Source organism: Musa acuminata, chromosome BXJ2-10, assembly GCF_036884655.1.
Source record: "Musa acuminata AAA Group cultivar baxijiao chromosome BXJ2-10, Cavendish_Baxijiao_AAA, whole genome shotgun sequence".
Classification (NCBI taxonomy): Eukaryota; Viridiplantae; Streptophyta; class Magnoliopsida; order Zingiberales; family Musaceae; genus Musa; species Musa acuminata.
This window is the reverse complement of record NC_088347.1, coordinates 19450768-19472747: the sequence shown is the minus strand read 5'-3', so window position 1 is coordinate 19472747 and position 21980 is coordinate 19450768. Positions and strand designations below refer to the sequence as shown.

Below are 21980 nucleotides of genomic sequence, written 5' to 3'. Positions count from 1 at the left end.
ACTTAATATCACCTTTCAATCTACTCCTATAATATACTATGATAATGTTAATGTCATATACCTATGTGTCATTCTAGTGTTCCACTCATGCACGAAACATATTGTCATCGAATTCCATTTCGTTAGAGATCAAGTTGTCAAACATCAACGACATGTTTATCACGTAAATACTTCTGATCAACTAACATATTCTCTTATAGAACTTCTTGCTCGTAGAAGATATTAGTTATATCAATCCAAGATCAATACTATTGATAGAAACTCAATCTTATACGAGCATGATATAAGATAATGATAAAGAGACACATAGAATGATATCTTTGCATTTCTTATGTCCTCGATTAATCTACGATTTGAGGGTCAATCACGGACTTGAATAATTAATTTGATTACAAAAAAATCTATATAACTACTTATCACCTAAATAAATAAAATTTATCAATTAATTCTACAAGATATCTGTATACCATATCTCTGAGCCGGATGAACTTGGTTGAGTCTTCCTGCGAAACTCTATAAGATCAGTAAACGTAGCTCCTCTCCAGATAGCTTCTTCAATCCCACCTCTCAAATTGAAGATGTATATCAACAAAGATCACAACCTAATCAGAGTTTCTGCTATTCATCGTGAACTGGTTGTAGATGGTCATAGATGTCACTGTGGTTAGTCAAAAGAAGAGGTTGTCCTGATAGATGCAACCAAATCCGCTTTCGGAAAGAATCCTTAATTTTCTGTCTTCTTTAAGCTCCTCGTCATCGAACCCGCGTGCAAGAAGACGAGCAGTTCCTCCGACGACATGTAAATCTTCCAACTTGCGCTTCCCCTTTCCAGGAGTTAACAAATTATGTTCCCAATTTTTCTTTTCTATGTTGAGAAAAAAAAAAGATTATAGTCCTCTGAGTTTCAATGCAAATGTTATAACAACAGCCTGATTGATTTAGATTTGGATTTGTTGGTGATTTAACATATAAATCTTTTTTAAATAATGTTAATTGAGTTTTTTTTTTTATTTGTATATAGAGAATATTAAAGAAAATGAGTTCCTTATCTTTGGTGGTGACATTTAATTCCAAGGAGATGAAAAACATTGATTAATGTTTGACATATATTCAAAAAGCGTCACTGTCATTGGTTGCCAAACTTCCACGCGAGACAAACTCATTAAATTGGCCGACAAGCCACCATAGACCAAAATAGTGAGAGGGTTCAATTCAACGCATTGAATAGCATAAGATATTTCAGAAAAAAAAATTAAAAATATAAAAGTTGAAAAATGAGGTGTTTATATTTTTTTTTCTTGTGATATACGAAAATAATGTGTTTCTCCTTAATATTATGTACCTTTAAAGATCCCTAAATTTAAGCTTTTCAATTTCATATATGTTAAAGTTAAATTATAATATATATATATATATATATATATATTCATAATATTACCAAAAAATAATCAGAAATTATTATAGGGAAGAAGCCGTTGCCGACGACGGTTCACGCGGCCTTCCCACGGTTTTGGTCGCTCTATATAAATCCCCACCACCACCGCTGGTTTCTCCCGGCCCCGTCTTCCCAAAGTCTCGTCCCGTCGTCAACGGGCCCGAACCCACCCGTGAAGGAGCCATGGAAGGAGGGATCGCCGCCGACACCCGCCTGCCGACACCGACCCTCGGCCGGCCGTCTTCCTCCTTTCGGCTCCGGACTCAGAGCCTCAACACCCTGCGCCTACGCCGCATCTTCGATCTCTTCGACCAGAACGGCGACGGGGAGATCACCATCGAGGAGCTCGCACTCGCCCTCGACCGCCTCGGCCTCGGCGCCGACGCCAACGATCTCAGATCCACCGTCGCCGCCTACATCCCCACCGGCCGCGCCGGCCTGGCCTTCGAGGACTTCGATGCCCTCCACCGAGCCCTCGGCGACGCGCTCTTCGGCGGCCCCGCTGCCATGGAGGAAGAAAGGGAAGGGGAGGAGGGGACGGTGGAGGAAGACATGAGGGAGGCATTCCGGGTGTTCGACGAGGACGGGGACGGCTTCATCTCGGCGGCGGAGCTCCAGGCGGTGCTCGCCAAGCTGGGGCTACCGGAGGGGCGGAGCATCGCCCGGGTCCAAGAGATGATCTGCTCCGTCGATCAGAATTCCGACGGCCGGGTCGATTTCGGGGAGTTTAAGCATATGATGCAGGGCATCACCGTCTGGGGCGCCTGATCAACGGCCCATGATCCATCCACTTCTCCTTGCTAATTACCGCAAGTGATCTATTCCACTCTCCATCAGGGACCATTGAAGTGGAATCTGACGGTAAGAATGAGGCCCAAGGACAATATATCTCTTTTTCTTTCTTTTTGGCTTTTGTTTCCCTAATCCTCCTGTGGCTTCTGTCTCACGGAATTGACCTATCTCGATCTTTAGCTCAACGTTCCATGCTCCAACAATTTGTGCCCACAAGTTGATCGAGCATAGAATGAATGGTTCGAATCCTGTTCGATATATAGGTTTAGATCTGATGCGCTGCTCAACGCAACATGCTCCGACCATGTGCTTGAGCACACGGTCAATGAGCCCCTCCCCTCTCATTCATGGCATCTGCACCTATCACAAGTTTGACGTGTGTTGCAAGATACCCACTCGATTAGGATGGCAGCGGAATGCGATGGGCTTTACTCGCGTCCCATCAAGTCACATCTCTATTCACTCTTTTTTTCCAATATATAATTACAATAAAATCGTTCGTTCATACAAGTAAATTAACATTGTTCTTCAATCTTATTTATATTTATATATATCATCTTTAATGTACATTATTCTATTATGATATGATCGAATCGATTCCATGATTATAAGTTTATAATCTCAATTCATTTTCATTTTAAGTTGGTTAGAATAGATTTATTATTATTATTTTAGTTGGTAAGAGGAATCTTGAATTAAGATATAGATCTAAAAGTAAAAAAAATATCCTGAGCAATTGCAAGAGTTGGGTTCGTCATACTTAATTCATGTATATATTACATTAAAAATAATTCATTAAAGGTTCGATATGATAGAAATACATGAAATTCTTACATCGTTCCAAAGCGAGTGGATAGAGTAGTTTAATTATCTAATGATATCAGTGAATCCGATCTAAAAACATTGAACTCTTTAGTTAGAAGAAGGATGGATCATTTCAGATATTATACAGCCATCAACCAAGGGATCAATATTGTATGGTCAAACATTTGCACTAGCTCAAGATTATCCGTCTTGACACGAAAGCGGTATAGGTTAAACATATTAGCACCCACACGCTCCAAAACGTAAGGGATTAGAAGTCGATTTCTCCTAATAGTCAACCAATTGACTTGGTGGTGGACTTGGCATTGGTGTGCCTTAAATTCGCATCCTCGCCTTCTCTTCCATCCCATACCTGAATTCAACTTAAATGACACCCAAGAGAGGTTGGTGCCACCGGTGCTTCAAACTCTCCACTCCGACCTTCGTTTCTACCCAACACTAAACCATTTCCCACGGTAGCGTTGTTTCCAGCCACGCACTGCACCGGTCCTTCTCAGCCCACGCAACACAACCTTTTCTTTGCCGCCTTCCCTTCCAGAAGGAAGGAAGGAATTCTTGGTCAAACCCACGCGTTTCCATCACCTGACGATAGGAGACCCACCCGCAGCAGCAGCAGAAGCAGCAGCGATGAGACGGCGTCGGCCAACAGCTCAATTTTCCTATTACTGTGACTGCAGCAAATTAGAAGCGTCTTTTAAATTTCTTACTGTTAATTCTCATGACTGCGCCTTAACATTCTTTCTCCACTGGATTTTTCTGACCGTCGGGCATAAAACTTCCGTTGAATGTCAATTAAGGATAATTAATGTCAATTAAGGAGGAATTAATGTCTATTGAAGTTCTAACATGGCAATCCTACTAATTAAGTACATCGGTAATTTTGCAAGAATAAATGAGCAATTTATTTATCCATGCCATTCATTTTAAAGGGATAAATGTGAAAACTACTCGATTGATTTTGTCTTTTTCTGTCAGGCGTTGCGTTGGATACATACCGTTAAGAATCGGTTAACGATTAAATCAAAGCCTACAAATTGACCGACGCCACCGAAGTCAGTTTGATTGGAAGACCAAACAACCTCAGTCTTCCATTGCAGTTTACATTGACCATCCCAAAAGTACCCAACAGGGGCAGCTCTCTCACTTACTGGCGGGACCACCACAACCGTACCGAAAACAACCCCCGTTGGGTAGCTGGCCATCGGTCGGTTCGGATATCTTCCTTCTCGTTCACGCGATCAAGTTTCATCAAGACGACCGATCGGACGGTCATCGTCGCTGGGGAGAGATGGGACCCGCTCTCGTAGTCATTTAAATAAGGCTCGGGCGTTTCCATGTCATTTCCCTCTCGCAGGCGCTCCGCCTCTACCGCTATCTCTTCCACAGCGCCGACTCACAGAAGGAGAAGGAGAGAGAGAGAGAGAGACGGAGAGAGAGGGACATCGATGGAGGTGGGTGAGAGTGCGGACACAGCTGCTGAACTGGAGCGGCGCGTCATGGCGACGGTGAAGGCGTCGGAGGAGCGGGGCGACCCGCCGCTGCTGCGGGCGGTAGAGGCGGCGCGGTGCGTCCAGGAGGCCGGCCTAGGGCTCCCCAACCCCGAGCTAGCGCACGTCCTAGTCTCCAACCTTTGCTTCGCCAACAACACCCCGTCCATGTGGAAGCTCCTCGACCAGGCGATGTCGTGTCGGGTCGTCTCCCCTATCCATACCCTAGCTCTCCTCAAGCCCAGGCATGGATCGGATCCTGTGATCTACCTGATTGTTTTCGATTCTCGATTCCTTTATTTTTCTCACATGTTTCTCGTATCTTGATGAGTTCAGGGTGATCCCTCGTCGATGGGCGCAGCCGGAGGCCTACCGGCTTTACCTTGATCTCGTGAGCCGGTATGCCGTTTCCTCACTCTCCATCGAGGCTGGTGGATCCTGTAGAGATAAGTGAGTTCTTGGCTCTTTTAGGTAGTTTTCGTTTGAGACAAGTGAGTATTTGGCTTCCGGGTTAGTATTGCTTTTGGAATTTACTTGTCAAGGATCTAATTTTCTAAAAGGGCTTTTTTAATATCTATCTTTGCAAAATTTAAAGGAGATTGCCACTGGCAATCCCTTTTTGCCATTGGCAACCCCTGCAACCATCTTAATATATATATATATATATATATATATATATATACACACACACACACATATATAATTTTACTAAATATAATCCTTCAATTACCAATCATACCCTTATTTCCTATAACGCCAAAAGATGGCCTGAAATTTGATATCTTTTGGGTTGATGCATACTAACCCAGAAGATGACATCTTTCAAGATGTTGTAGAAATGGTCGGAATATCATCTTTTGGTAATCTGACATCTTAAACCCTAAAATCATTAAATCGATCTAACAAACATTAAAAAAAAAATATTTCCACCTCTTCCTCTTCGATCGTCAGATCATCCCATTTGATTATTGCTCGTTTTCTTGTCATTTTGCATAACTGACGATGAAAGATGCTCCGGCAATTAGGAGAAGAAGAAGAAGAAGGGGAAGGAAAAATTGTATGGAAGGAGTTGAAGAGTTTGTTAGAATTAAGTGATAAGTTGATGACGTTTATGTTCATTTACATAAGGGTATCTTAGGAATATTAAAGATTCTTAAAACGAGGTTATAAATAGCAAAAATGGTTGCCAATAGAAATCTCCAATTTTAATGACATTGTTACCCCTATAGGTTATATATATATATATCTGTCCCTTCCAAATGTTAAGATCATCCACATATACCATTACATTAGGAGAAGAAGAAGAAGGGGAAGGAAAAATTGTATGGAAGGAGTTGAAGAGTTTGTTAGAATTAAGTGATAAGTTGATGACGTTTATGTTCATTTACATAAGGGTATCTTAGGAATATTAAAGATTCTTAAAACGAGGTTATAAATAGCAAAAATGGTTGCCAATAGAAATCTCCAATTTTAATGACATTGTTACCCCTATAGGTTATATATATATATATCTGTCCCTTCCAAATGTTAAGATCATCCACATATACCATTACATTAGGAGAAGAAGAAGAAGGGGAAGGAAAAATTGTATGGAAGGAGTTGAAGAGTTTGTTAGAATTAAGTGATAAGTTGATGACGTTTATGTTCATTTACATAAGGGTATCTTAGGAATATTAAAGATTCTTAAAACGAGGTTATAAATAGCAAAAATGGTTGCCAATAGAAATCTCCAATTTTAATGACATTGTTACCCCTATAGGTTTTATATATATATCTGTCCCTTCCAAATGTTAAGATCATCCACATATACCATTACATTATCATCTATCCAAGAAACTAGTTATTATCAATTGTTAGTTTGAATTAAAAATATATAAATGGTTAAAGTACCTAAAATGCCCTTATAACTAATACCATCATAATGGGGCTTGTTAAGGGTGTAATGTCACTTTAAAGAGTCATATGCCAATCAACTAATGGAGGTTAACTAGAGTAGCATAGATGTAAGTTTTTGGTTTTGCTAGGATATACTTGTTAAACTCAAATTTGTAGAAATAAAAATGAAAATCAATAACTTGGTGGGGTGTTATGCAATTTTCCTTTTCTGAAAAAGGGGAGTCGATGATTTTTGTTGGAAAGTTGGATATTTTCTTGTATGTTTTGAGAAATGGAATCTAAGGTGAGACGTCTAATTCTTTCAAGGAAAAAAAATGCAGGGTTTATTAACTATATTTGAAGTCAGGAAATGACTTATCTAGTGGAAACAACTTTGAGCTTTAGTTACTTAGATAGTATTTTCTATTAGTAACATCTGTCCAAGAAATATTTCCTTGTGCTGCTAATAGGATGGATTCTTCTGAAGATATGATAAATATGCAACATGATGTGTAGAGAGAAGAATGCTCTAGATGTATAAGTAAATAGAAGAGAACTCGGGTTGAAGAAAGTTAACTGATAGTTATTGATGGACTAGAAACATAAAGAAAAAGAAAATTGGTTAAGGAAAAGGAGGTTTTAGTGAAGAGAAATTGGATGTCCCATCTTTTTTTGGTCTAAGGGACAAGCCCTCAGCAAAATGCATTATGGGTTTCTATGATGAACCCTCCTAGTGTAGTCACCCCCGGTTATTTGAGACACTTCACCATCATGCAAAAGCGACAAATTTAATCTGTTCCTATTTATATCCTTTATCAAGTGCCATATACTGATGCTGCTCAATCCCTGCTTGCATCATCAGGAAACACACTAGAAAACATTATGCGTTATTGCATGGGCTTGCTTGTGGTTTTGTCAAATGGCAGAATAATGAAGGCGGAAATAGTATACAATGTAACAGATAGATGAGGAACAAAAATAGAGGATTAAGGGTTGAAATACTTTACTATTGACATAAGTTTGACATGCTTATCAAGTTAGCACTACTTGCCCGTTCGTGTGTTTATTGTGTACTTGTTTACTGTAAGCATCTCATAAAGATGTTAACTCTGTGGTCCGTAAGGCTGTTCTGGTGTTTATGTAATTCCTTGGCTTCCTTTTAATGTGGATTCATATCCTTCCTCTTCATGGCTAAAGTGTGACTTTTGAATAAGTGAATTTATAGCCTCAGCCTTTGATCCTTTACAATATTGTCCATTTTGCAGGATTGCAAAATCTATTGATGCTGCTTTACAACTTTCATATACATATGGAGTTCAACAAATGGATTTTGGGCATGCAATTGTTTTGTTCATTTTGAATATCATCACCAGCTTGATGGATTGTACAATTGAAGATTGTGGTCCCCAATTGGTGTCTGCAGACAAACATGGCTGTGCATATGCTAGTGGAGGAGAACAAACAATGCAGGTCGATGTTAAGGAGAATTCAAATGAGAGGAGAAATGAGCATCATGACAAGTTACGTAGGACTAATGCTTTAATGGCTATTGAGGTGGCTGAAAAAGTTTCTTCAAATAAAAAGGCCAAAGCTTTTCTTCATCTTATTCGTATCAACATGTATGTACCGTCTTATGCTTTTATGCTTTCTTCATCAGTATGACTTTTACTGAATATTGTAGTTTAACTGCTTATGGTTTCTGATGTTAACATTGAGAAGGGAGAAGGATTCCAACACTGTCTTGGAGGAAAATGGGAAAAAAAAATTCCATTATGTTAAAATTTTTGACTAATTAATTTCTACATAGGATGATAGCATCTGTTACAAAGGCTAGTTCACTTTCTATTTCCATGAGAGCAATGGTGGTGATCACTTGCCCAATTTTCTCATTTAAGCAGTAGTCACAGTAGGCCTAATAGAGGGACATAGATTATCTTGGAAAACCTAGTCAAGATGAGCACCCTTTGCTCCAATAGAGAGACATTCCTTAGGTCTTGTGATGGCTCTAAGTGTAGTTGCTCATCTCTTCCCATGGGTGAATCTCCCTCCAGTAACTAAGTTAATCATCATCAGCTGATACACTATATCAAACTTGCTTGGTGTCATGATTTTTCTTGTGATTTTTCATAGTGATCAGGACAACTTTTTTCACCTCCTGCTTGTGATTGGTGCTAATGTAACTCCATCCTCTAGAAGGCAGTATTAGACCATGGCACATTTTTATGAATAGTAATATGAATCCAATAACCACTAGGTTCCTACTTATTTTAGATAATAGCTACTGACATGAGATCCAACTATTTTATCCTTTTTTCTATTGATTAGTCCATTTAAAAAAACTCCCTGTCTACTGACCTTTCCTTGCCCCATACTTGGGAGTTCATCAATCTTGGGAGTTCTATTGATTCCCTATGTTTAACTGGTAAAGTTGTGATGTTTGCTACTCATTGATATCTATTTAACTACAACTCTGATGACATTGGATGTTTGTGATCAGGGCATTTTAAGTGATAACTAATTTTAATCTATAATCCTAAGAGATTTGTGGAGATTAATAATTTAATATAAGAAATTATTTTGAGGTGTTTACTACTGATTGAAAAAAATTCTTCCAAGCACAGGCCTGAGCTGTTCAATGGCCTACTTCAGAGACTCCAAACTATTGATGCCAATAGATCAAAATCAGAGAGTTTATTATCAGTGAATCATATTTTGGATAAGTTGTTCACAAATATAAATAGTGCAGTAAATGGGGAATTCCTTCTGAATAAGCATCAACTTCTCGGAGCTCTAGCTGATGCTGGGTCATATAGCTTGAATCCATGCAACAGTCATGGTGCTGGAAGAGGTGCTTGTTGGATACCTGTTGATATTTTTATGGAGAATGCAATGGATGGGAAGCATCTATATGCTATATCTGCTGTTGAGATTCTTACAGGTTCTAGTTGTCTCTTTTGTTTCATTCTGTCTCCTTTTTTTGTTTTACTCCTTTTCCAAATATGCATATCTGTTCTATTATAAGAAAATTTAAGACTGTTTAATTAAACAGAATTGACCAAGACACTGCAAGTAATTAACCAGGCAAGCTGGCAGGAGACATTTCAAACTCTTTGGCTTTCAGCGCTCCGACTTGTGCAACGAGTTGAGAAAATTCTGTTTTTATGCATACAATTATATTTGCTATAGAAATTTAATTTATATTCTTGCATTTGCAAATATGTGCACTTCTAGGATCGTGAGCCTATAGAAGGACCAATACCTCACCTTGATGCACGATTATGCATGCTGCTTTCTATCGTCCCCTTGGCAGTCGCTGCTGTTGTGAAGGAAGAGAATGAAACACCTTATCCTTTTAGCAATGGATTTTTGAGAAGTAATTCATTTGGAAATGAAGGAAATAAATTTGCAGTTAGAAGGCATGCATTGATATCATCCCTTAAGATACTGGGACAATTTTCAGCACTTCTCTCACCTCCTCCATCGGTTGTCAATGTTGCTAATAGTGCAGCTACAAAAGCAGCAGTCTTTGTTTATAATTTCAAGGCTGGGAATAGCAACCTTAATGATTGTTCTATAAAAGCAGGTTTGTTTGTCTTGATAATTTTTTATTATCTTCATCTGAATGATAAATGCAGCAGTGAGAACAGACTTTGGCTTTATATTTTTTATGAATCAAGTTTTTTACTGTTATAGGATTCTGTTAATTGAAGGCTACACTTTTTTCTTGCTTAATTGCATGAGTGTGTACTTTTTTCCAGAAATATTATGCTTGTTTTCACCATTATAGGAGTTTATCTAGAGAATTGATGGACATTGGAACACCTTTTAGTCTACACTAGTTGTGAAAAAAAAAAGCCTATTCAAATTTCTTATTTTTAATAGTTTAGAGAGAGTTTTTGTTAGAATCATAAGTTGCCACTTGCCATCGCCTCCTATTTTTCTACTTTAGTTTTCTAGATTGTTCAAGAAAAATAAAAGAGGTAGTCAATGAGGAAAAGTAAAAGAAATAAAAAGTTACTTTTGATGAAGATATTGTTTCAATAAGTTTTATTGTTTTAAAAAAAGAGGTGGAAGCCTATGAAACAGCAGATTATTTTTCAATACAAATTCGAAAATTTATCTTCCTTAAAGAAGAAAAGAGTGAACAATTAATTTACCTTGATGTAAATCTCTTAGTTGTATTTTTACTTTTTACTTTTTTGTGTTCTTTTACTTCAAAAAAAAAGAAGGGGGAGGAATTGTATTGGAGACTTGATAAATGAATAAATGAGTTTCTTTTCTGCATTATGTGTAACTGGTGTGAGGCCAATATGTTTTCCCAAAAGTGAGTTCATAGAACTTAGAGTGAGTACAAGAAATTATCTATTTCTATCTTTCTAGAGATTTCTTCCCTAGTTATCCTACCACTCTAAGTTCCTCCATTACGTAATCTATAAAGCTCTTTCTCTAATACTTTCCCTTAATCATCCATAATCAACCAAACCCAAGATGATGAGAATTTGATGATATTGGAGCATTATGGAATATTTCCCTGTATGTTTTGTCCTTTTTTTCTTATTACCAACTCTATTTTCGATTCTTTAAACATTATCACCCTTTAGATTGTCATACATAAATAACAAAAGATAAAAAATAATATATCTTGAGAGTTATCGTGTTTGAGATGTGAAGCAATGAACAGTTGGAGTGTTTGTTTTATGTTCTACTTTATGTCAATTTACACCATCTATTTGGTTATGACCATCGTAGCAACTCACTATTTTTTATGATTACTTTTTAGCAATAGAGATAGGGTCATGCCTAGATGCAACTTTAGACCTTTAGTTGGACTGTACTGAGACTGAGAGTAATTGAATATACAATATGTAAGACTATTCATTTGCAATTTTGTAAGTTACAAAAGATACCATTCATATAGTTTTCAAAATTTTCCTTATTCTTTAAATTTCAGTCTGTTACTTACAGTAGGATAAGAACTGGTCAGGTCGCTCAAATTTAGGTCCAGTCATCTGAATATTCAAGAGGTATACATCTGATCAGACCCTCAAAATTTTGTATCCTAAATGCTGTCAGGCCACATTACATTGTAAAATACAGGTCTTTGTTCATTTTGAGTTGAGCAAACTAACAAGGAAAAAGTGTGGTGATCCAAACACTATCTGACCTGTAAGTGGTTAGGCCAAACAAAGTACATGTCAGACCTGAAGCTCCAGTTCGGATCCCTGCTTTTAAGTTACTAGTTTTATGTTTAAAAGAACAAAATAGCTATGAACTTCAGAGACAGTAGAAAATCTTGTTTGTTATACTTTTAAGGGTGCAGTTAGATGACAAACTATAATTCACATGTTAACGAGATCAGAACTTTTGGATATCCAATCTAGGTCAAAGATTTTCTTTAAGATCTGCAAGCATTCTGAAGTTTGCATCATTATTAATAATTTATGTTAAATTATTTTCAAATTGAAAAGTGAAAGATAATTTAGATAATAATATGGACTAAAAAAGATAGAATATGTTTGCTTTCTAGCTTGTCTAGAGTGAAGCTCATGATAAACCTGCTTTGAATCGGTTTGGGCTTTTGAAGCAAAAAAGAAACATGTCCATTAATCTTGATGTTGTAAATAGTTTCATTACTGGTTTCCGGATTCAATATGAATTTGCTTATACCGATTCCTGGGTTGAGTTTGCCTACTCTGCTAACAGTGGTTGATGAAAACTTCAATCCAAGTATTCACTCAGTTTTCTTTATGGAGCTTTGATTACTCCTTTTTCCTATGTATCAAACCATATTAGATATGAGACAATTCTTGTAAAGTTATAAACTGCTTCATAAGATGGGCCAATCCTGATATGGATTAATTGTCTCTGATCCTGATTTTTCTGAGTTCTCTTGGGATTGGTTGGACTGAACAGGTTTGAGCTGATTGTGCGTGTTTTAAGTGGGTTTGAGTGATCACTACAAGTTCATCGTATTTCTAGTTGGGTTTTATGCAGTTCCTGCTGATCCTTGCTAGATTCTGATTGACTCTGAATGGTTGTGGATAGTCCTGGCTGGTTTTAGCAAGATTTGAGTTGTTTTTATCGATTTCAAGGCTTCCTTCAACCAATTTATGTTCATTGAAGTGAATAATCTGTCTCAGAACTAGGTTTAATTGCTTTAAGATTATCCGGATCCTGAATCCTATGGCCATTCACGATCCTAAATATTGTGATCAATCCTGAACATGATCCTTTAAACCTTTAAAATTGTATGCGGCATCTCATTCCATGGAGCTACATATGATAAACTAATGCTAACATAGCTTTTCCATGCTATACATTGGTTAAGTAGCACTCTATTCCTGTGGACTACTTGAAGAAGTGTTATGATTGTTCCTTTTCTTTACACATGCAGTTGGAAACATGCTGCATCTAATTGTTGAAGCCTGTATTGCAAGAAATTTGATTGATACATCTGCTTACTTTTGGCCTGGATATGTTGTTCCATCTGTGTCATCAAAAGATCCAACTTCATTTCAAGATTCTTCTTGGTCAACCTTCCTTGAGGGAGCTCCACTGACTGATTCTTTGAAAAACTCTCTTATGGTGACTCCTGCATCAAGGTACTCTAAACAATTCCTCGTAGATTAACCTGATCAGTGATGACAGTACTGCATTGATTAGTTACAGTCATGCCCTGACTGTAACATTAGTTCTTGTTGATATATGAACTGACATGCTTATGGCCTTGTGCTGTGAAATGTTTTGGCACCATCTTTGTACCTTATTGTTGTTGATTTCTGCATTATATGGGCAGCAAACTGCAGAGATGTTTAAAGGCCTTGAATTCAAATGTATTGTTTAAACTTAGAAGTTAGAAATAATCAGTTTAGTACCGTAATTCGAAGAGACACCTCTTTTGATGGCAAGATGTGCTTTATTCAAGGAAGAGGTCCGGCACACGTGCCACTTGTGTCATGTGAACCTGACACATCTTCAAGAGCAGATTTCCTCCAAATGCAGAAAGTCTGTTCATGATGCCAACCACCTGGTCACAACATGTTTAAGACAAGCTATCAGGGTAGACTAACTAATCCTGTCAATCTTGCTATAGTTCCCTGTTATGTTGTTGACAAACAAGAGGATATGCCAATTTGTTGTGAAAGAAAAAAATGAGGAAAAGAAAATTAAGGAAAGTATAAAGAAAGCAAACTAGATGGATGAAGAAGCATATGCTAAATTCCAAAACATTTGAATTTAGCATCTCTTTGCACTGTGCACATTAGTACTATATCATGTATAGATGCTTGATACTCCTAATTAGTTAGTCATCTTCTTATTTATATGATAAAATTGTATTTAACCATCTTGATTTTATATGGTTCCATAGCCTGTAATCCTGATTACAGCGCCAACATAATGTTATTGTTTTTATTATTAAAGGTATTCAAGCTCAATTCACTATAATATTGAGGAAAGTATAAAGAAAGCAAACCAGATGGATGAAGAAGGATATGCTAAATTCCAAAACATTTGAATTTAGCATCTCTTTGCACTGTGCACATTAGTACTATATCGTGTATAGATGCTTGATACTCCTAATTAGTTAGTCATCTTCTTATTTATATGATAAAATTGCATTTAACCATCTTGATTTTATATGGTTCCATAGCCTGTAATCCTGATTACAGCGCCAACATAATGTTATTGTTTTTATTATTAAAGGTATTCAAGCTCAATTCACTATAATATTATCAACTTTAGTGGTCTTAAATTTGTAATAATCAGACTCATGGACTTATTTTGTTGCTCTGTAGTTTAGTGGAAGTGGAGAAAATGTACCATATTGCAGTCAATGGATCAGAAGAAGAAAAATTAGCAGCTGCAAAAATTTTATGTGCCGCATCCCTAGTATGTGGTTGGAATGTCCAGGTAGTTCACTTATATATCTTTTCATTTATTATATGCACTTCTAACCATTGATTGAAAATTATATTTAGTCATTTCACTGAGTAATTTTTATTAAGGATTAGGGAGGTACTGTTGTAAGAAGTTTCTATGGTTTAGATGTGTTAATGGCTATCAATTTCCTTGGGATATTTTGGCTCTATTTATTTGTGCTTGCCCCAAAAACCTTAGCTGGCGTTGAGCTGTTAACCTTATTCAAATTGGTTTGTACTTTATGAACTTCATTTTTGTCTGTGCTTCTAATTGTCTTTTTTTATTGCTTCAGGAACATGTTGTGTTTTTTGTGGTCAAATTGCTATCTCTTCCTATGCCTCCTGATTCTTCAGCATCTGCAGCTGAGAATTATTTGATTGGTCACATGCCTGTGCTCAGTGCCATTTTGTTTGGAGTTTCTGGTGTGGACATCGTTCATATTCTTTCTTTACATGGCATGGTGAGTAAAGCCTTCTGAGAATACATTTATCTACTACTTGGAACCAATTTGTTAATTCATCTTTAATTTTTTGGAAATTCTGAACATGATTAACAATTTTATACAAAATATGTCTATGATGTATGCTGTCATTGTTTTGATGTAGTTGATTATTAAGTCAAATGTGTAATATGAACTGTAGGTTCTGGTCATTTTTTATGAACTAATAGATCATTTTGTTTGGTACTGTATGTATTACTCCATCAGTAAACCATCTTTAGAGTATAATTCAAACACAATAAATATGACACAACAATAGTAAATCTAGGAACTATGATTCACTCACATCATGTCTTGGTTTTTCTTATAGTCAATCATGTCATATGCACTTGTGGATGTATATGTGATTTGGATTTGCATTTAAGAAACCAGAACAAGTTTTAAATACATGTTTGGAGCTTCTGCAAGTATAGAAGGTCAATTTGGGAAAGAAATTTCACATGGCAGAACTGACTTTACAAAGTACTTGTTATAGATCTACTTTTAGTGTATCATTTATTATTGGTATTCATTACTTAGTGATGGTGATTAGTAATGTTACTTCTAGACTTCCAGGTTTTGTTCAGAATTATCGTGGTCCTTTTTCTGTAAAAATGTTGTTTTTTTCGAGATATTTTGAAAACATATGAAAGATAAGAATTTTTTTGTTGATCTACCATTGGTGCTTTTCTTTATTCCCATGTGAATGCACAAGATGATTAGATATATACATGTATTCGGTTTTCGTCAATACAGTGGGACTGCACAACCATTTTGCAATAGTTTGTGCCTAAATGTCCCTCATAATTTGCTCCATATTACTAATGTAAATTTTTTGGTATCTTCAGATTCCAGAAGTTGCAGCAGCTTTAATGCCGCTTTGTGAGGTCTTTGGGTCACTGTCACCTCTTTCCAGTCATAAGTCGAGAACTTCTGAGGAAACTTCTGTTTACTCGGTCTTCTCGTGTGCATTCCTCTTTCTTCTTCGACTGTGGAAATTTTACAAACCCCCTCAGGAGCTCTGCCAAGCAGGTCGAGGCTCCATAAAGATGGAATTAACCTTAGACTATCTCTTGTTGATGCGCAACAGTCGTATTGTTTTGCAGAACTCATCTGCTATGAATAGAACAGGGAATAATATGGGTTCGTTTAATGCATCACCACGTCGGCCAGTTTATATTGACTCATTTCCAAAACTTCGAGCTTGGTACTTCCAGAATCAGGCTTGCATAGCCTCAATTCTTTCTGGTCTGTGCAACAAAGACCCAGTGCATCAGACTGCTAATAAGATTTTGAACATGATTTATCGGAAAATGTCTAAAAATGGACCTGTTTCTGGTAATCCCTCATCAAACTCCAGTAGCAGCATAAGTGGATCACCTGTAAATATGACAGAAGATTCTTTACAAAGGCCAATGCTTCCTGGATGGGAGATTCTAGGAGCTATTCCATTTGTTCTTGAAGCTGTTTTGACTGCATGTGCTCATGGAAGGCTTTCCTCCAGAGACTTGACTACAGGTTTGATGCACTTATTTGTCGATTGTTTCCCATGCTTTTGCATTTGCCTATTCTTCATTCTTGGTGTTCTAAGTCACGTAGCTATTTTTCCATTCTTCCAAGTACCAATATATTCTGTTTGTGGGAAGTTTAATGTGTATTGCAAACAGGACATCCTAACAATTTGTTTAAAAGAGCCATGAAAATGACAATGGTAGAATGACGATATAGAAATTCTTCCAGACGTACATAACTTCAAGCAGTTATTGATCATGAAACTAGAAATTATTTAATCCTAGTGTAAGAGTGTACATGTTTGGCATGCAATGCTATCATCTTTAGTTACGTCGTTGGCAGCACATGCATTTGAATTTTGGTTTGTGCACCTGCTCATATAGTCACTGCTCTGTTTGGTATGTTGAGGGCAGCATTGTAATAACTTAGCACAGAGCTCATGGTAACTGGCATGGGGTGATTTTTTGTGTGAATTGACACCAATCATACAAGCACATAGTCTGATCATCATACCAGTTTGAGTTTCTATCAGGCTTGTGGAGTTCAATTTTGGCTAACTTGAGTACTTGCCTCCAAGTATTCCACCCAAAGTTCTGAATTATACAAGAAAAAATAAATTATGAGGATCTGGGTTAAACTAAAGTATCTGTGAGTAAGATAAGGCATCTTGCAGCTTTTCATTGTGTTGCTTTATAATCTTGGTGACCTTGGACTATTTGGCTGAAGTTTTGTTACTTCAACGGGGACTTGAACTTATTACACCTGAAAGGATCTGCTATTTTAAATGATGAGGATCTGGGTTACCCTCATTCATTTGATCTCCAAGGCTGCTTGAGTTCTATGTTAAGGGTCCATAAAACAGATGATTGCCAGTTTAGCCACCATTGCCTCAAAATTTGAAAAATAGTTCAATAAGATGAATTGCATAAAACTATGCTCATTGTCAAGCCAATATCATCTCCTAACAGTTGTTGAAAAATAACAGCAGTTGGACTAAGAAAGAACAAAATTGAAGGATATAGAATTGGTTTATTATATTTTACAAGCTTCACTCCAATTTCTCTTGTTTAGCAGCTCAATTGTCAAGTAAAGTCAAAATTATGATAATAAAAGAAGGATTGAGTCATATTAAATATATTCGCCTAAATACCGTGCATATATGAATGTTTATATCCATATGGGGGTATGTAAGAAGAGCCTATGGTTTTCGTCGGTCAGAACTCAGAAGAGTACACCAATGAAGATGAAAGCATCTCTTTCTTCAGTTGCTGTAAGCTTCTTTTGTAGTAGGAAGTATCAGATAGTAACTAAACAATTAGTCATATAATATCTCTGCTAAGTTTCCTTTTTGTTTTATATTGTACTTGCCTACACTAACCTCCCAACTTATGTAGGTTTGAGAGATCTTGTGGATTTTCTACCAGCTTCTGTTGCTACTATCATTAGCTACTTTTCAGCGGAGATTACTCGTGGTATTTGGAAACCAGTTCCAATGAATGGGACTGATTGGCCTAGCCCTGCTCCGACTCTTCTATCTATCGAATCTGAAGTAAAGGAAATACTTGCCTCTGCTGGGGTTCATATTAACAGCTGTTATCCTCGTATGTGTTTTATTCTTTATTCTATTATCTTGCTTTATATGTATTTGCTTGTTCTACTTTAATTATGAGCTACTTTCTTTTACTTTATTTTAATTGACCAGCATTTGGTCAATAACTGATTTAAATTAGGATTGAAGTGGGCAACTTGATCAGTTTCTTTCATATTGTGTCCATAAGGCAAAGATAAGAATAAGAAGCTGAAACATCATAAAAGATATTATTCACGAATGACACAAGTAATTTCTAACTTGGTTTTTCTTGGTGCACTAGGTTGTTATCTAGCAAGTGGTGTTACACCACACTCATTAAAGTTGTGCGTGATTGGTATTCTTATAGTGCAAAGTTGTTCAACACACCATTTGACAAGTTACCGTCTGAAACACTGATGAAATGTCCATAGAAAAGGGTCATTCAGAGTCCAGACATCTGAATGATTTCATTGTCACACATGTTGAAATCTTTGAATATTGTAAACCCAAAGGAAAATAAAGAAAGCCTCTGAAATAACTGTACTTTTATAGAAGAAACGGCATCCAGCAAGCTCTTTGATTTTGGTGGCCTTCAATCAAGTACTTGGAAACAATTTAATTGGCTTGTTAAATGAGGACAAATTCACATAAATACCTGATAACAGTTGTTTGAATGAATGCACTTGTAAGTCTTGGTAAAACATAACTTTCTATATGCTTTAAATGAGGGGTTTTGATACAAGTAGGTACTGCTTTTACTGCATCATCTTTTACTGGAAGTACCATATGTCTTCCATCAAACTCCTGTTGACCTTTGCTGCAATTTTATAACAAATAAAATATTTCTGATTTGATAGGACTTGATGATGGTAAAACCTAACTTACACAACTCTTTAACTAAAATGCTTACAGTGAGAAGAAGGTAACTATGTCTCTGTAGAATAAAAGAAGGAATCACATTGAAATGTTCTGTACATCAATGATAGAATAATTCTTTTAGAAGTATAACATGTAGCCTGCAAGGAACATTGAAGCAACCATGTAAATACAGCATTCTCCTAATATGGATTGTCTTCTTGCACCACTTTCTTTGGACACCATGCTTATGAAGGATTTAATTTTTTGTCCGATATAGGATTTGGTTACTGGTACCAATATACTGCTTGGTATATCGAACCATATTGTCTGGTGTCTACAACAATAACAAAAAGCTGTAAAGTTCCAATTCTTTTGGATTTGGCCAAATTGATTTTTTTTCACCATTGAATTATGTACAAAGCAATATTCTTAGTTAAACTAAGAGTATCTAGATATTTATTTATAGTGTCTAGTAAAGTCTACAGTGTTTGGTTTTAATGAAAATGAAATAAAAATTTAAATACTGACTGGTACTAGCAGCACAATTGTGTTAGTTGAATGCAAATTTTGCATGTACAAATTTGTCATTTAGTAACCTATACAGTTGATGCTCTCAAGTTAAGTTTGCTCAACTCACATATCAATTAGATGGTTTTAGTGTCTACTTGTTCCGGGAGATGTTGTTAGAAATTTCATTTATGCTGCTAGAAAGATTATCTTGTTTCTTTAATTATTGTTAATTATTGTATTCAATAGTACCCTGTGGTTCAGATGGGTATATTATATGTTATCCCTATCAGACCAGTATTTAGAATCTTGATATATATATATATATATATATATATATATGTTCCTCTCAATGTCTTTTATGCCTATTCTTTTGTTTCCTCTTATCTAACCACGCTGTCCGTAGGAAGCTGGAGACTAGGTGTCTCATTATGCATTCATAAGCTTACATCATATGATTTGATTTAATGTATTGAATGAGGAGCTACTTATATAAACGTTTGTGTTGAAAGCTAGGCAGTACTAATTTGACCATTTCTGGCAGGAGGGTTGCCACCAATGCTCCCACTACCAATGGCGGCTCTTGTAAGCTTGACGATAACATTTAAGCTCGAGAAGAGTTCAGAGTACATCCATGGAGTTGTTGGTCAGGCTCTTGAGAACTGTGCAACAGGCTGCACCTGGCCAAGCATGCCAATCATAGGAGCCTTGTGGACTCAGAAGGTGCGAAGGTGGCATGATTTCATTGTCCTATCCTGCTCACGTTCTCCCTTCTCGAGGGAGAAGGATGCTGTTGTGCAGCTGATTAGGAGCTGCTTCTCCTCATTTTTAGGTCCCTCTGTTGCTGGAGGATCTCACATGACAGCTGATCGAGGAGTTAATGGACTTCTGGGTCGATATATGTCTGACCAGGGTGTTCGGCTCCCAGTGGCACCAGGTTTCCTCTACCTCCGAACATGTCGAAACTTTCCTGACATTCATTTTGTCAACAAGGTGATTTTCAAGCTGGTCATTGAGTGGGCACACAAATTAGGAACCAAATGGAGCTCCAATGGACCTACCCGCCTGAAATCAAGCCGCATATCTCTTGTCTCTGCTATATCGGGAGTACAACATGTGGCAACACTGGGGGCAAGCCTACTGTTTGTTGCGGGCGGGGTGCAGTTTGTGCAGATAATGTATGAGGAGACCTTGCCGACGCTGCTGTTATCAGCCGGAGCAGAGAAGCTAGGTGGAACTGAGACAGTATCCAATATCCTGCAAGGCTACGTTATGGCCTACATGCTGATCATATGTGGGGCTTTTGTTTGGGGAGTTGGAAATACATCCCCAGCGTACACATCAGTGTTCTCGTCGATGCGAGCCCGGGTGATTGGGATCCACATGGACTTTGTCGCTGGTGCCATGGAGGGCAATATAATTCTTGGGTGTGATCCAGCAATATGGAAGGCGTACGTGTCATGCTTTGTGGGCTTGCTGGTGAACTTTGCACCAGCATGGGTGCTGGAGGCAAAGCAGGAGGCTTTGCATAAATTGGCCAGCGGTCTCAGGGGTTGGCAAGAGTTTGATATGGCTCTATCGCTCCTTGAGCTAGGTGGTCCCTCGGCCGTGACAGCAGTGGTGGAATCCGTGTTGTGATCCGTTTCGCTTGTGGATAGTAGTTTGTCTGGTCCTGCTGCCCTCCACTCCAGACGAGCAGATTTTGGCACAACACAGGTTGTTGAACCAGGATTCCGTATCGTACCACCTTGTTGTCTTTGATGCACGAGATACGATAGATGTCATCAATATCAGTGCAAGAAATTTCTTTACTGGCAATAGAAGCAGGCATCAGTTGCAACGACATCTGTGTGCATCTGGTGTGGAACTGGATGGTACTTTGCAGCTAGTGGCAGTGCGACAACATCTGTCCGTGTGTTCCGTGTTTAACTCGACGTTACCTTGCCGCTACAAGCAGAGAACTGAGTGTGTGGTTCAACGCTTGGTATTTAGCAGACACACATCATGTAAATAAGCGAGTTGGATTCTGGACCAATCTTGATCAGGAAGATTGCCTGCCGGTCAAAAATTGCTTGGTTATCATGTCATGAGCATCGATGCCGTGGGATGGATGGATCCATATGAGCATTGCCCAATGCGACATTTGCTCCAGCACCGTAAAAATTTCACCCCTCTTGTGTGTGTCAACAAGGCAAGGCAATAGTTGGTTCTGGACACTGCTACGATAGATGGTTGATGCTACTGATGGGAAGTAGTTCATCTGGTCTTGTCAACTTCTTCATCGCCATCGTGCCCAGCTCGGGACGAAGGCGATCGTGAATCATAAAGCCGGAGGTAGGGGAACAAACCTAAGCTATATATATGTATGTGGTGCAATCAGACCGCATCATCATGATTGTAACATCCGCAAAAATGATCATCTCCTCGATTGCGATTGGAAACACATTCGTAATTTTTAATGTACATGTGAAGAAACATATTTGAATGAATGTGTAGTTTTTCTTAATACATTAAATATTGTAACAAACAGTAGATGAAAATTATATTTAAATATGTATTGACGTAAGTTTTATTTTGTAAAATTATATTTTAAATATTATATAACAAACTTACTCTTTCTAAAATATTTTTAGTATTTATTAAAAAATAAATATACATATATAATTTAAATTAATAAATTATAATATATAATCTTATAAAAAAGAAGAAATTTTATATAAT

The 21980-nt window shown here is 37.4% G+C and overlaps 2 protein-coding genes across 2 annotated transcripts; both read left to right on the top strand.

Moving 5' to 3' along the window:
- Nucleotides 1–1520: 1520 nt before the first annotated feature.
- LOC104000021 (probable calcium-binding protein CML27) lies at nt 1521–2337 on the top strand. Its single transcript, XM_009421951.3, has one exon. It carries the CDS (start codon nt 1619–1621, stop codon nt 2201–2203), a length of 585 nt encoding a protein of 194 aa, XP_009420226.2. The 5' UTR covers nt 1521–1618; the 3' UTR covers nt 2204–2337.
- A 1790-nt stretch (nt 2338–4127) lies between these two features.
- LOC135581833 (mediator of RNA polymerase II transcription subunit 33A-like) lies at nt 4128–21767 on the top strand. The gene is made up of 12 exons (XM_065127940.1): nt 4128–4784; nt 4876–4989; nt 7680–8033; nt 9036–9352; nt 9464–9555; nt 9646–9997; nt 12809–13016; nt 14211–14325; nt 14627–14794; nt 15661–16330; nt 17719–17925; nt 19804–21767. Exons 1-12 carry the CDS (start codon nt 4387–4389, stop codon nt 20895–20897), a joined length of 4089 nt encoding a protein of 1362 aa, XP_064984012.1. The 5' UTR covers nt 4128–4386; the 3' UTR covers nt 20898–21767.
- The last annotated feature ends 213 nt before the right edge of the window (nt 21768–21980 follow it).